Below are 16548 nucleotides of genomic sequence, written 5' to 3'. Positions count from 1 at the left end.
AGCGTAGTTCTTAATCTTCAAGAATGAATGAAAGCTTGATGACCAAAGAATAAAAGTGACAATAAGAAAGAAATAATGATAATAGTCTATTTTCTCAGCAAGACTTGGATCCTTCCTCTATCAATGAAAATTCTATTTATAGGTATATGATCCTATCTGGTGCTCTTCCCATTGTGTGTTGTAACGGCAATCATTAATTGATGAATTAATGATTGTCATTTAATTTCCTTGATTCTGGCCGTTAATAACCGTTTCAGCCATTACTGCATTAATTCCTTTTAATGCGCTATAAAGAGGGTCTTATCTGTTGTTTTCATCAATTAATGATTGTCATTTAATTTCCTTGATTCTGGCCATTAATAACCGTTTCAGCCATTACTGTATTAATTCCTTTTAATGCGCTATAAAGAGGGTCTTATCTGTTGTTTACGTTGACCTAATCTGCTGCCTTTCCGTAAATGCTATGCTCGACATTACCATCTAATATTTATTCGTCATTGAATAAATTGACGCATGTCGTCTACCTGTTGGTCCACGTGTCAGGTACATTTTTTACCCATACATTATTACATTTTAATAAATATAGGTACATATATACATCAAAGTGGGGGTGTGAGTGTAGGAATTCTATAGTATAGGGGTATAAGTGTTTAAATTTTACTCCCTCCATTCCAATTTATATGACACTCTTTCCTTTTTAGTCAGTCCCAAAAAGAATGATAAGTTTCTGTATTTAGTAAAAGCACAATTGCAATTTTACCTTTTTATCTTTAATGAAACAATTTTAAGCCACACAAATTTTTATGGTTTATTTTAAAATACAAGTTTCAAAAGTCTTCCATTATATCTTAAACTTCGTGTCAAGTCAAACACCTTCATATAAACTGCGAAGAAGGGAGTAGAATTTAGGGAGTGTGTCCGAAACGGAGTCATATTGTTGAAAAATTATTACTAATAGTCAGTGTATCTTATTAAGTAATTAATTTGTGTTCATTTATTATTTATAAAGATACATGTTTCAAAAAATTCTCCATTTTAATCAGAATCGTGAATAAAGATATTCAACAAAAAAATTTATTTTATTTATTAAGTTTCATAAAAATAAAGAAATAAAAAGCTTCTTGTTTATAAAGATACATGTTTGGGATAATTCTTTGTTTTAATCAATTGCATGAATAAAGACATTCAACAAAAATATTTTTTTTATTTCTTAAAATTTCACAAAATAAATACATAAAAATTTCTTATTTATAATTTTAATTTTCTTTTGAATAACTATAATTTAAAATATTTAGTTACTGATATACCTCATAGGGTGTAAGTGTATGATTTCTATGGTATAAGGGGGTATAAGTGTTTAGATTTCAAAATTTTGGGAGCTTATATGAAACTGAGTCATATTATAGTTATTAATAATGGTCGATATATCTTATTAAGTAACTTAATTTGTATTCATTTGTTTTTATAAATATCAAGCTTCAAAAAATGCTCTATTCTAATCAAATGCGTGAATAAAGATATCCAACAAAATGTTTGTCTTCTTTTTTCACTTTCATAAAAACAAATACATAAAAACTTTCTACTTATAATTTTAATATGCTTTAAATAACTATATTATAATATACTTAGCTACAAATACACCATATGGGTGATGTGTCGTGAAATTACGGGATATTTGATGCTAATTTCTTAAGCTTTTGTAACTCTTCAAGCACTTTTGTTGTTACTTTTTGTGTATTTATGTCGTTTTGTAGGATAAGATGCCGGAGAGCATAACGGAGCAAAATAAAGCAAAAAATAGAACAAGACTGCAGCACTTTAAAACACTTGTTAAACATGTTGTGCAAAGACTTCTAAAGTGACACTTAACAAGACATGTTGTGCACGCAGGGCATTTTTGTCCACAATTTGTCCCCGTTTTTTAATGTTATAAATACTCTTTTAGGATTTGTAAAACATTATCTTTGGCCATTTCATACAAGTTTTGGAGACTAGGTTCCTACACCACACTTTGGGGTTGAAGATTTGAAGATTTGGTTGAGCATTTCTTAAATCTTTAATTCATTTCTTCAATTCCTTGCTTTGTATTGTATATCTAAGTGTGTAGTATTTATTTTCTTCACTTGAATCTTGTTTATGAAAATATTCTATGATTAAAGTGTTGGATGAAACTCTTGTTTTGCTTATGTATTGAATGATTTTTATTGCTATTGAAGGGGGTCTTTGTTGATTTAATTAATCTTGTTCTTTAATGTTTCTTAAGGGATTAGCTAACCCTAAGACTCGCCCATTTACTTTGATTGAGCTCGGAAGAGGAAATCTAGGTTGGGAAAGATTAATTAATAAGAATTTGGGTCATTAAACCCATCTAATAACTTGAGCTAGGATTAGGAATGTTACTTGAGATTCAATTGGTTGTGCTTGATATCACACTCTAGGGCTTGGAAAAGCTTAGAGTGAAATTTATTGATTTGGTTGGAAGACTTTCAATGAGATTTTAAAAACCATTATCTATTAACATAAATCTGCTCTTAGTTATAATATCATAAAATATATTGGATCGTTACTTGAGAGTTTTTTGTATCCATGCTTGTGGCCATTGATCATTTACTTGTTTTCTAGATTAGTTTATATTTTTGCATTAGTTATAGTTTTTTCAAAAAAAACTAAATTATTATCAAGTGTTTGGCTTAGCGTAGAAAGTGATAATTCCTAACCTGTTTAAATCGCCTAGCATATTATTCCCTATGGGATCGACCCCGATTTATAGTTGGGTAAATTATATTGCATACGACCGTGTACACTTTCTCTGTGAGGAGTGGATTTGGACGTTATCAATGGATTATAATATACTTTGTTACAAATACACCTTATAGGGGTGTAAGTATAAGATTTGTATAATATATAAGATATAAGTATTTAAATTTTTTTAAGATTTACTGAGTGCATCCGAAACTAATTCTATTATGTATAAATATAATATATTTTCTCAAAATCCTTTCTGTGTTTTACTCTTTTTCAGATTTTCCCGAAATATGAGGCGGGAAAGTTTCCCTATTTTTTCTTTTCCCAAATCCCTTTCCCAACCCCATTTTCTCCCCCATATCTCCACTTCCTATCACATACACGTAATATGACCTCCAATCTTAACCTCAAAAGCAAATCTCTCTTCGATACTTTTTCTTTTCATTGTGTTTCAGTATAGGATGCGCAAAGGCTATATCAGAGTAAGTAAAGAAAAAAGAAAAAAAAACCTTATCTTTACTTTTTGAATTGTATTTAGAAATTCTTTTTGAAGGCAAATTTTATTGCAAACGGATAAAAGATGTGTAGAGTGATTTCATTTCACCAGCACCTTCAAATGGATGTCGTTCACGAAACGGGAAAATGGTTGGTTCAGGTGCAATCGTTGGGTGGTGAGCAACGACGAGTCTTCGACAATGAGAGGTATTAACTTTGTGATTAAAGTTTGAAAATATATTTTACTTAGAGGATGATATCAAAAAGTGTTATATATATATATATATATATATATATATATATATATATATATATATAATTTTTTTTTTTTTTTTGGTTCCACATAGGTACATGAAGGTGAGAACTAATTCAAGAGTAAAATTACTAGATGAGTGGAGCTACATCAGCATGCGAGAAAGCAACATACTTTTGTCTTTTGAATTTATCAATATTCATTTATTGTAATTACACTTTCATGTTGAGTAGATTTAATTTCATTATTGTTTCTTTAAATTTAAGGTGCAGAAGATGAAAGTTGCAGAAATGAGAATGCTGCGGTGGATGCGTGGGCACACTAGGAGAGATAGGATCAGGAATGAGGACATCCGGTACAAGTTAGGAGTGGCATCGGTGGAGAAAAGATGCGGGAAGCGAGGCTGAGATGATTTGGGCATGTGAAGAAGAGAGACATAGATGCCCCAGTGCGAAGGTGTGAGAGGTTGGCTATTTTAGGAGAGGTAGAGGAATGCCAAAGAAATATTAGGAGGAGGTGATTAGGCAGGACCTGACACAATTTCAGATTACCGAGGACATGACCTTAGATAGGAGATTGTGGAGGACTCAGATTATGATAGAAAACTAATAGGTAGTCTCGCTTTTCTTTCGCACTAGTAGGCGTAGTTTGCTCTACTTTTTATTGCCCTTTGATTCCTGCTTTTATGTGTTGGGTCTTGTCTTTTCATGTTGTTTTATCATGACTTCTTTGCTCTTGTTATTTCTCATTTTCGCATTGCTTTGATTTGCTTGTCTATATCTGACTCTTTTCCCTTGTTTTCTTTTGAGCCGAGGGTCTTTCGGAAACAGTCTCCCTACCTTTCCAAGGTTGGGGTAAGGTCTGCGTAGATTTAACCCTCCCAGACTCCACACTGTGTGGATTCAACAGGGTATGTTGTTGTTGTTGTTTCTTTAAATTTAAGGAATCTGCAATGTTTTCTCAATATAATTTTAGTCATTCTTACCGAAAGTTTTGTTAGAACTTTGCATGTTTTATTACGTTATTTTCATTTTGTATATTATTAAAGAATAAAATACATCTTGCTTAATTTAACAATGGATTATAATCTTTATTCTAGAATAATGGCTATATTACACTTTTTAGGAAAATCACATTTTAATCACCAACGAATTAGCTCGTCGCAAATGGTTATATTTGATGATAATAATTTATCCTAAAATCACTTTGACTACGAATTATCTTTGTATTTGATGACAGCTATAATTGTCACTAATAATCACATTCTATAGTGACAATTTTGTTTTGTCGGTGAAAGCAATATTTTTAACGATGACATGATAACTTTTAACTATGAAATTGTTTTTGTCACCAATTTATGTTTTTACTGACGAAATATTTTTTGTATATAAAAGATAGTTTTAGTGATGAAAATACATTTTTCAGCTACAAATGACATATGACTTTAAAGACAATTCTGATCATCACTGATTAAAAAAAAAAATAGTTAGTGACAAAGTTGTTTAGTCGGCATTGATTGTCTTTTTAGTGACAAAAATGCCCGATCAACCACAAATTTTTTATACTTTTTATGACGAACATGTTTGTCATAAATGGTATGCATTTAAGGAAGAAATTATTTTTTTTAGTCAATAAACTTTATTTAGCGACGAAACACTAAGTTGTTCTCGTATACTTTTAGTGAACCACGTTTAGGGGACAAACTATTGACGATTTTTTTTTTTCACATGAATTTTAAGTGACAAAATAGTTTCGTTACTGATAATCAAATTTGTTGTAGTGACATAGTTAAATGGATCATGTCCTACCATTGTCCCTAGGGCTGGGCATATTTCGGTTCAAACCGAAAAAACCGAGCGAACTGAACCGAACCGAACCGAACCGAAGTTAATTTTGGTTTCATTTTTTCAATTTATTCGGTCTGGTTCGATTTAAACTTTTTTTTTCTTGAAACATAAGATTTCATACAATTCGGTTCATATATATATCATATATATACAAATATATATAATCGGTTAAATATATATATATATATATATATATATATATATGCCATGTATATATATATATATATATATATATATACTTTCGAAGTAAGTAAAGAAAAGCAACGGCCCGGAGGAGAGTCGAGTCGAAAAGAGGAATCCTCACTTCTTTCTCTCATTCAAAACCGTGCATGAGACTTTCATCTCACACGACTCCTAAGTGATAAAAGAAAGAAGAACCCATTTTCTTTTTTTTTTTGATTACCTTCCTCGCGTATGTTATATATATATATATATATGGCTTCTGCCCATAAATAATAAACTAAAGAGGGCCAAATCTCCATTCCCTTTGTCATATCTCTTGGATTGTAAAGAAGATGTTGGCTGATAAACAAGAAATACTAGTAATAGAGGACTTAAACGAAATGTGAGGAAAAGTTCTGCCACTGCATTAATTTGTATTTTGGCTGATGAAGTGATTATTATATGTCAATACTTTTCTACTGTCTCACACCGAGCTCTATTAGGATTTTTTGAAATGATGAAGTATCGGCTTGATGCTTAACTATGTCATACAGTATGTTTTTCTATTGATGTAGCATTTGATATAACCAACATTCTGCACCTTCTATTAGCTTCCGAAGAACTGCTAGGAGTCCTTATAAATATGTACTAGATATTGTTCTACATGGATTGTCATCTAGTTAGTATAAAAACAACAAACAAAACAATAGCATATCTAGGATGTGTCAACAGCATATCTGGGATGCGTCAACAAACAAAACAACAGCATATCAACAACAAACAAAACAACAGCTAGAAATTGTCCAAACTCCTACTTGTGGCTGTGGGAAAGTTTCCATATCTAACCGAAGAAACCGACCAAATAAACCGAACCAAAATTGCAAAAACCGAATTGAACCGAAGTTATTTCAGTTCGGTTTCGGTTCCCATTTTCTACAAACCGAAAAACCGAACCGAAACGACCGAACGCCAACCCTAATTGTCCCTAGTAGTTGTAGACATTGTTACCAAGGCTTTTTTTAGTACAGCTGACATTTTAAACTTTTCTCAAAAAAAAAAAAAAATTTATAGGCCTATATACATAGGCATTTTTTTATTTTTTAAATAAATTAGTCATCTCCACCATGAGCATGACTTTCTTTTATTCATCACTGCAAAAGGTCCAAAAGCAGGGTTTATAAAAACCCCTGCACCTACTTGATGGAACAAGCTCCATCTCTTGGTAGTAGGATTTCAATTATGCTCACAAAAATTTCAAGATTTTGCTTGTGGATATGGAACGCATCCACATTCCACACAGCTAATACAAAGAAAGATCAATGTACATCTAATAGATACTTCCTATACATTGGTCTATGCACATGTATATATATATATATATATAGAAGAGCCGGTTGGCTCAACTTTTTCGTCGTCAGTCCGTAAAAAAAAAGAAAAAAAAAGTGTGGGCCCCATATTAAACACAAATCAATATTAAAAATAAAAATAAAATAAAAATAGAACCCACCATCTTCAAAGTAACTGGAAAAAAAAGTGGACCCCATATTAGCAAAATCAAGCAATTTAAAAAAAAAAGTGAATCCCATATTAAAAAAACAAACAATGTCAGAAAAAAAGGTGCATCCCATATTAAAAAACCAAACAATATTCATGTAATTTCCAAAGTATCTCATTAAATTAATAACGATGGATTCATTGTCACATGCGTATCAACCCAATAGTGGGAGCAAATGAAATTATTATACAGCAAAAAACATAGACCCCATATTATTGGTTTTCTTCAAAAGATTAAGTAGCCAAACCATACAATTTTTTTCTTTTTTATATTAACTTTAGATGTAATCTAGATATCGAATGTGTATTTGTTATTCGCCATGTTATTTATTTGTTTTGTTTACTAAAATAAATATACTTAAAATACTTATATTTTACTACTATATAGAAGAGCCGGTTTATAACCAAGATCATTTGTATTCCTTTGGTCCACTTTTTTGTTAAGAACAAAAAAAATCCTTTGTGGTCCCACCCTTTTTTTTTTTTTTTATTTAAGGGCAAAAAAATGACATTTTATACTTTTTATTACCAACTCTTCTAAAAAGTAGATAGAGAAATACTTTATTATATTTCTATTTTTCTACTATATAGAAGCATCGGTTTACCTATGCTTTGTCGTGAGTCACTCTTTAAAAAAAAAAAAAAAAAGGTTGACCCCATACTAAAAACACCAAGCAATATTTTTAAAAAAAAAAAAAAAGTGGACCCCACCCTCTCCAAACTCATAAAAAAAAAAGTGGGCCACCTCTCCAAACTCATGAAAAAAAAAAAGAGTAAACCTATATTAAAAAAACAAGTTGTCAAAAAAAAAAAAAAAAACGTGCACCCATATATTAAAAAATCAAACAATATTCATGTAATTCCCAAAGTATCCTCATCAAGTCAATAATATTGGATTCATTGCCACGTCTATCAACCCATTAGTGGGAGCAAATGAAATTATTGCACAACAAAAAATATATATTATTGCTTTTCTTCAAAAGGTTAAGTAGCCAAATACGTACAATTTCCTCAAATACATACAATTTCCTTGCTTTTCTTATATTAGCCTGATATCTAATCTAGATATTTAACTACCGTATTTGCTATTCCACCATGTCATTTATTTGTTATGTTTACTAAAATAAATATACTTAAAATATTTATATTTTAAAATAAGATAGAATTTAATTAATTTTTTATTTTTATTCTTACTCTAACAAATGTGAAAGGAGATTAATATCAAATGAAGATCAAATAATGAATAAGATAAATTAGGTAAATTATAATTCTAATTGACGTTTCCTTAAAAAACCACGCAAAAAACAACATGATAAATAAAATGAGCTAAACCGAGATTATTTACAAAAATTAAAAAACAATATTCTTCGTTTAAATAGAAAATTAATTTCTACTTTGTTACGTTTTAAAGATGTAAAATTAATTTAATAATTTGAATTAGAATTATCAAATCAAAATTTGATAAAAAAAATAATAAGTATTTTACACATTTAAATTAATCGAATTAAAATTGAAAGTATCAATCGATGCTTAAATATTGCTATTGTTTTATCTCAAAGAGAGGAAAATAGTTTCCTTTTAAACAAGTCTTCTCTTTTAAAAAATATTAATAAATTTTTCACGACTTTGTATTCGTAGCAAACACGAATATAATAAAGTTTTAGATACGGAAGCACAAACTACAATGTTATATTAATCGTGTTTTGAACATAGTATGTATATATATATATATATATATATATATATATATATATATATATATATATATATATATATATATATATATATATATATATCACTATCCAACACAACTACATACACATGATACACTACAATCCAAAGTGTTGGAGTGCGCACATAGGCCATAAATATATATATATATATATATATATATATATATATATATATATATATATATATATATATATATATATATATATATATATATATATATATATGCATTCTCCTACTTTTATCAGTAAATCTCAAGAACAGAAAGCAAGTCTCCGCCAATATTATTTTATTTTCTTTAAGTTAAAGCATAATACTTCTTCTTTCGCGTCTATTTGTTTTATGGTCTTATTTTGAATAATGACATAAAGAATGTTGTAAAACACAAAAGGAATAGATATGATGTTACTCATCTAACACACAAACTTGATAACTACAAAGACTATTGAGTCAAATTCTTAACGTCCCACAAATCCCTATAGCGATCATACCCTACTTCAGCAGCAAATTTGTAAATACTCGAATGCATTTCCTTTATGCCGGCATCAACTGGCGGCAGTCCCACTTGAGCTGCTACCCAGTCCATGTACTTCACCTGCCAACAAATTCATGTAATTTCCTTTCACTAACTTTAAAGTTAAATCATTGAGATACAGAAAACCTAAAAAAAAATAAAAAAAAAAAGGGCAGACTGCAGACCCGAATACAAAGGGTCGGACCACATTATGTTGGCGTGCAGCCTTAGCTTGCATTTCTGCAAGAGACCGTTTTCACGGCTTGCACCCGTGACGTCGTAGTCACACGGCAACAATTCTTAATTGAGGTTTAGAAAGTGTTTGGTAAATTCAATAAGATGAAATCTTAAAAGTTTTATCTAAACAATATTACAGGATCTTCAACTGGGGACATACAAATCCTTCTCAACTATACTTCTTTTGAAGCTAGACCGTGAGTGAAGTTTTATATTCAAGAATTTGTAACAATGGTAAGAGAATTTTGAAAAAGAGAAAAAGAAAGCAATAAATAACGAGTGATGAATAGGTTTTGCCCGAGTCATATTGAGTGTTCAATTGTAAAAGTATGTCCACATTGAGACAAATCTCAATAACATAACCGGTGTAATGTCATGTGGGAGTGCGAGGAGAATAGGTGTCGTAAGCGCTACCCACCCTACCTAGAGAGATAAAACGGACTGTTTACGATAGACCCGCTTAAGTAAAGCATTTCAATACAGTTTGAAAAAAGCGAATACAGAAATCAAAGCAGTAACAACATTGAGACAAATCTCAAAAAAAAAAAAAAAAAAAGTTTGTGAAAAACCTCGTGAAAGTTTAGGCGATGCGTGTGACGTTTTGGGATCCCAGCTTCCTCGAGTTGCCTATTATGATCCTCAACATCAGCTAACATCTCCTCCTCCGATGGTAAAAGCACCTTTCCAGACAACACTTTTGCAATCCATTTGGCTTGTACTTCCAACATGAGAAAGATTATTGTCTGATCATCAACAAAAAAAGTTTATCATCACAGCAAAAAGTTTACATTACCATCTCTCGCAACAGATTACAATTTTCAAGAGCATAATACAATGTTAAAGAGGTTAAGAGGGTCAACCTCTTAGTGTTGAGAAGCTTGAATTATCCAAATAAAAAAATAAAAACACTAAACATCGATGGAAAATGATTTAGAAAATAAGTCATTTTTTCATGTTTGGCTGCCAAAAAATATTTTTCATCAAAAAAGGAAAATAGTCTCCTCACTTTTCGGTGGAAGTCATTTTTCTTCATAGTTATTTCACCTAATTGCATATCACTATTTTAACCAATAAATACTAAAATATTTATCAAAGCACTATGCAGTTTGCTTATGTTACTTTTTCAAACAATATTTATCACTCTCCAACCAAACATGGGAAAATGTTTTCCAGAAAATAAATCATTTACAAAAAGTATTTACTGAAGAATAACTTCTATCGTATCAAATACTACAATAACTGGATAATAACACAGAGAGAGTATGATATTCCGTACAATTAGCTGACCTGATAAGGTATACCAACAAAAGAGAGCCAGGGAGAAAGCTTTGGAGGAAAAACATGCTTGTATAGTGGTCCAACAGAACCGTCCTCATCTGCACTTACTATTCCATCGGTTTCAAGAAATGGGAAATCATACTTGTATCTGTTTCAAGACACAATTAAGTAAATAAAAGTATGTTCTCTATAACGATGTAAGCTTTTAGATAAAATGATCACATAATTCAAGAAATAATGACGACAATAAACTTCTGTATGAACAAAAGACTCGAGATTTGAACTAAACCCTGTGCAGTGGAGAATGATATCAGCATGAATAGAAGATCCATCCAAGAAAGTCACTTCACCACTTTCATCAACATGATCAATCTGCAAAAAAGTTCCAAAATCAGCTCCCTTTATATATCTTCCAGTGCACACAGTATTTAAACAATTATATACCTGTGAATGGTTCCATAGATTTGCATAACTGTCCAAATTTGAAAATCCAATTTCAGAAGGTTTTCTTGAAAGATGAACTTGCTTGGCTACCGTAGCTATGTCTCGGGAAATATCAAGCCCACTTGGTCCACCTCCAATTACAACTACAATCTAAATTAACAAGTGAGAAGGTTCTGTAAATAGGAAGCATAGACTTGTGCATGAAACTTTCATAAATGAAAATGTAAAAAGAGTATAAAGGGCTTGCCTGATCCTTAAATGGCTCAGGAACTCGATAATTGTGGCTATGTATGTGTTTTCCAGGCCAATTGTTTATACCTTTGGATATTAACTAACAAGAATTAGTTCAGAATACAAACCAATCATTCCCATTTCTTTCACCATGAGTGCAGGAAGTTAAAATTGTTTTCTGTTTAACTCTTACCATCCTAATTTGTTTTTACTATTTTATTATGAAGGTGGTGTCCGTCCAAGTACCTACACCTCCCACTAACAAAAGATACCAAGTAACTCTATCCAACAAAATTTAGGCAAATGAAATAAAGATCACTTGGTATTTTTTTGCTTCTGCTAAGATTCAAACCTGAAACCTCATGGTTATCCTCCACTTCTTTCACCATTGGGTCGCACTCTTTGGATATTAAAAAACTATAGAATTTCATCATATCTAAATGTTAAAGGAATATCGTTTAGAAAGTTAGTCAAATTTCTTATATCTTAAGTTAAGAGCATGTTGTTGGAAAAAATCTTGAATTCACGGAAATATTCGTAGCTTGAGGCGTATCAATTAAGACACTGTCCTTAAGGATATTTCAACGTTAAGATATCCTCGAGGATTCAACAAGCTCTTCTAAGACAAAATTAGGAGCCTTAATCTAACAAGATTAAACAATTTTATGAAACTCAACAAAAGGAAGTGAGGAGTAGAAGAATGTTTTTTGTTTCTTTCGTGTATCCTCTATCAAGGAAAGATATTCGAATTTATAAATGAGAAGTTAAATCGTAGAACTTTTGAACGGCTAGTCTTAGAGGCTAATCAAAGCTAGTCAAAGCTCAGCAAATAACGTGGGACTTGAATACAAATAATAGCACTTAATACTATTCAAGGATATCAATGTGGGCCATCAGTTACTATTTCAAAAAGTTGACAGCTACAGTGATATTATTAGAATATCAAATACTCATTAAGAAAGAATGAATCTAGACCATAAAAGGTGACTAAAATTCAACCATAAAGGTTGACCAAAATTCAGTTACAAACGTTTGGGACAATCAATTTCTCTCATTAAGAAATCATTAAGGCTAATAAAATATAGAATTAATACTCTTATTTCAAAGTAGTCATTAGGAATAGTCCTTCTATTTTTGAGATATTAGATAGAAAATAATATTTTTCTAACACATGTTTAGTTAAGCTTCTAAAACAGTTTATCTTGAGAACCACTTTTGTTAAATTAACATTTTGGAGAAGTAATTTTAAAGAAAAACGGCTTGTGTTTAGCCAATTCATTTGAAAAATATTTTTTTTAAGTATTTGATAAACAATTGTGTTTGGCCAATCTTTCTCTAAAGTGCATTTGAGTGTAATTACGAGAAAAGACAGTATTATGGTTCATTTTGCAATTAGTATTTGAGTAGAAAAATGATTTTAAATATATTTTATGAAAGATTTTAGTTAACTTTTTAAAATAATATATATATATATATATATATATATATATATATATATATTAATGCTTTTAATCAATATAAATATAGTGAAAGCAAAAAAGGAAGAGGAGAAGAAAATTGTATTTATATTCGAGAGATATATGGATTAAATTATTGAGAGATAGTTTGATAAACATAAATTTTTGGTAAGGATACTGTTGTCTCGGAAAAAATAAATTTCTGTTTCTTCTTGTAGCTTCTTCGCAACAGTAGAAAAATTAATTCAGCTGCCGCTCGAGAACATTTTCATTTTGGGCCAAACACCTCAAATAAAAAAAATAAAAAAAGTGTTTTTTTTTTTTCACAAGAAAAGGTATTTTTGACTTCTTAGAAGCTTGGTCAAACGTGCTATAAGGAGTAGCAATTAAGTGCTTTCCTAGATATTCTACCAATAACATTATCAGACCACAATTTCCTAAAACACTCCTTCCGTCTCAAATTATTTCTTATGATTCTCTTTTACACAACCCATAGTAATTAAGAGGGGTTTTAGCCCTTCATTGATATTTGAACAATCATAATATCACCACATAATCTTGAAATAACAATAACAAATAATTAATTCAGCCCTGAACTTCTAAAACAACAAATAATTTGGGGCAACAACTATTTTTAAATCGTTAATTCATTTTAATCAAACCGCCTAGTTTACTTTGTTTATTGGTTTATTGTAGGGCATATCTCACTTCAAGATTCATCGACTGGAATCCAATTTTATTCCATTATACTTATTTCCATTTTATTTAGTTAGTAGGACCTTCTATCGACATATTACTCTTATACAAATTCTATTGTTTCTCTTGTTTTTTTGCTCTAAAGACGGGGAGTTTATATTAATTACTTATCATGTTTCTATTTCCTCTCTAATAGAATCAAAGAGGTCTTTATTTTCATTTTTTATTTTCAGATAATTTGAGAGGGGAATAACTTGTGGTTCCATATAAATAAAGTCCAATATGTCAAAGCAAATAAATCACTGTTCAAACAATAGATTAATTAATTTGAATTTAAAAATAAGGTACCTGGAATATTTGCAAGTCTGGGTACTGTATGGTGACCATTACAAATCACAACGGAATCAAACACCTCTTCCAAACTCAACTCATCCACTTTCGACTTAACAACCCAACCATTTTCCTCAAAATCTACCTGCGCAGCTCGTACGACCTCAAATTATGGTTCATTTTGTAATTAGTATTTGAGTAGAAAAATTACTTCCAATATATTTTACGAATGACTTTAATTAAAAATAAAAAATAAACTCCCTTCATACCAATTTAAATAGCCTATTTGATCAAGCTTATTTTTCTCAATAAGTGCTTATTTTTAAAAAGTGAAATGTTTGGCCATACTTTTTGAGAGAAAATGGTGTTTCGGGAGATTAACCGAAGCTGTTTTTCAGTTGCCCAAAAGAACTTTCTTGAAAAATATTTTTGAGAAAAATACATTTAAAAGCACTTTTTAAATGCTTGATCAAACATTAATTGCTGCTCAAAAGTATTTTTGAAATTAATTAAACAAAAACTGCTTTTTTGTTTGCTTTTAACCAAAAATATTTTTTGAAAAACACTTTTTAAAAATAAACTGATTTTAAAAGTTTGGTCAAACAAGCAAGAAGTGTCTTACTTTCATTTTTTATTTGTCTCGAAAAGAGTATCTCTTTTATAGTAGTATTTAGTAAGTTTTTCAATTCTAACATTTTACATTACAATAAGACTACAAGATTTTAAAGGAACACAACATATTTAATTTAAGAGCACAAGATTCAAAAAATTTCCTTTACTTTTAAATTTCATATCAAATCAAACTAAGACACATAAATTGGACGGGAATATATATTAAGGTTTTAATCAATATAAGTATCGTTAAAAACAAAAAAATTATACTCCCTCCATTTCTAAATAATGATATTTTAGATTTTTTATTTGTTTTAAAATAAGTGAAGTTTAGGATTCCAAGAAGAAATTGATTTTTTTTTATTCTAAAATTACCCTTATATTCATAATCACATAATAAAGAATCATTAAGTAATTTTTCTTATTCTGTGCATTTAATTAGTGATAAGTTAATAAAAATACTCTTAATTTTCTAAGAGTGAGCACTTTTTGGGCGTGCATTAAATTTAAAAAAAAAAATGCATGGAGTATTAATATTTGAGAGATTTAAAATTTTCCCCAAAATCTACCTGCGCAACTCGTACAACTTCCGCATTGAATCGAATCAAATCAGTAATCCCAAAATCCTCAGCAAACTCATTCAAAAACTTCAACACTTGTTCATGCCCAGGAAAATTCAATATTTTCCCATTTATTTCGCCTTTGAAAGGATAATCGCTGAAACTCATGAGTTGTCTTGGTAGATTTGTTCGAAGAGACTTATAAAGACTGCTGTGAATAATTTCTCTATTTGGATCGACACTAAGTGGATCAGTCTCAATTTGGGGATTGTAAACCCATAGACCACCCAGTTTGTTCGATTTTTCAAAGACTGTAACTCTGTGGCCTTCTCTTTGTAGCTCACGCGCTGTTACGAGACCCGATACTCCGGCTCCGATTACTGCTACTTTCCGGGATTGTGCCATAGGAGAAGACTATTTTGGGCTAAATGCACAGTTTTGAAAAGATGATGGAGGTAATTAGTATTAAGTTTGTTTTAAATAATAAAAATTGGGGATGACGAAGATATGAATACTACAAGGTATATGCAGTAATTCAAATGTCTCGTTCGGGAAAAGTAGTTAGATAAGCCTCCTTATTTGAATACTGTTTGTTTGAATCTTAAAAAAAAAAAAAAAAAAAAAAAAAGTTTGAACTACTCCCTCCGTTTTTAAGTGTCTTAGTTTTAACTAGACACAAAATTTAAGAAATAAAAATAAAAATTTAAATCTTATGATCTTAAATCAAAGCCGTGTATAATGTACTAAAATGTTCTTTAAATCTTGTGGTTATAAATTTGTCATGTAGGACGTTTGAATTGTCAACTTACTAAGTATAGAAAGAGGTACACTATTTTAGACAGATCAAAAAGAAAAGTAAGACACTTAAATTAGAATGGAAATAATATCACTTTTTTGCGAGTTTAACATTCCAATTATCAGGTATTTTCTTTTTTACCTGAATTATTATCATATAGTATGTATTAAAACAAATGGTGATAGTTTTCAGGTAGAAAAAGAGAACAATTGATAGTAAAAATTGCAAGGCAGAATTTCGTAACAAATTAAGCCTATTCGGGCAAAGCTTTTGTAGAATCCCAGCTGAGTAAAAAGAAAACAAAAAATCATAAGGCAATTAAGATCAACATTTCATAAAAACACGCCCTATTGACACTTTTCCTTTTGTATAGTACTAGTTCTTGGACGTGCGTTGCACTTGTATCTCGTGCTAGTTAATACAAAAGCATTAAAAATGTATAAATTAAATAATCTTATAATAGTATGAGTTTCGTGAGTTTGGAGGGAGTAAAGCAAGATCAAACTGCAGGTGAATGTTTAGTATATTTGAAGATATTGTGTAATAAGATTTTGTAAGAAATATACTACAACAACAACATACCTAGTATAGTTCCGTCAAGTGGGG

The 16548-nt window shown here is 30.2% G+C and overlaps 1 protein-coding gene across 2 annotated transcripts; it reads right to left on the bottom strand.

Moving 5' to 3' along the window:
* Positions 1–9122: 9122 nt before the first annotated feature.
* LOC132068633 (flavin-containing monooxygenase FMO GS-OX5-like) lies at positions 9123–15740 on the bottom strand. 2 transcript variants are annotated; one of them, XM_059462276.1, is made up of 8 exons: positions 15156–15735; positions 13993–14119; positions 11508–11578; positions 11261–11410; positions 11106–11188; positions 10826–10964; positions 10108–10281; positions 9129–9382 (listed from the first exon to the last, which is right to left on the bottom strand). In XM_059462276.1, exons 1-8 carry the CDS (start codon positions 15549–15551, stop codon positions 9230–9232), a joined length of 1293 nt encoding a protein of 430 aa, XP_059318259.1. In that variant the 5' UTR covers positions 15552–15735; the 3' UTR covers positions 9129–9229. The 2 variants fall into 2 exon arrangements, with proteins under 2 accessions (XP_059318260.1, XP_059318259.1); XM_059462277.1 differs by lacking the exons at positions 11508–11578; positions 13993–14119 and having other exon boundaries at positions 9123–9382; positions 15156–15740.
* Positions 15741–16548: the final 808 nt, after the last annotated feature.

This window comes from Lycium ferocissimum, chromosome 8, assembly GCF_029784015.1.
Source record: "Lycium ferocissimum isolate CSIRO_LF1 chromosome 8, AGI_CSIRO_Lferr_CH_V1, whole genome shotgun sequence".
In the NCBI taxonomy this organism is placed as follows: domain Eukaryota; kingdom Viridiplantae; phylum Streptophyta; class Magnoliopsida; order Solanales; family Solanaceae; genus Lycium; species Lycium ferocissimum.
The sequence above is the reverse complement of the archived record's forward strand: the minus strand, read 5'-3'. Positions and strand labels throughout refer to the sequence as shown.

Bases quoted from the DNA above. Each gene is read 5' to 3' on its own strand.
- LOC132068633 (XM_059462276.1), bottom strand. From the start codon at position 15,551: ATGGCACAATCCCGGAAAGTAGCAGTAATCGGAGCCGGAGTATCGGGT. The intron at 14,120-15,155 runs GTAGATTTTGGG...CGAGCTGCGCAG, and splicing joins AAGTTGTACGAGTTGCGCAG to GTAGATTTTGAGGAAAATGG. The intron at 10,965-11,105 runs GTTTAGTTCAAA...GTCTTGAAACAG, and splicing joins ATCATTCTCCACTGCACAGG to ATACAAGTATGATTTCCCAT.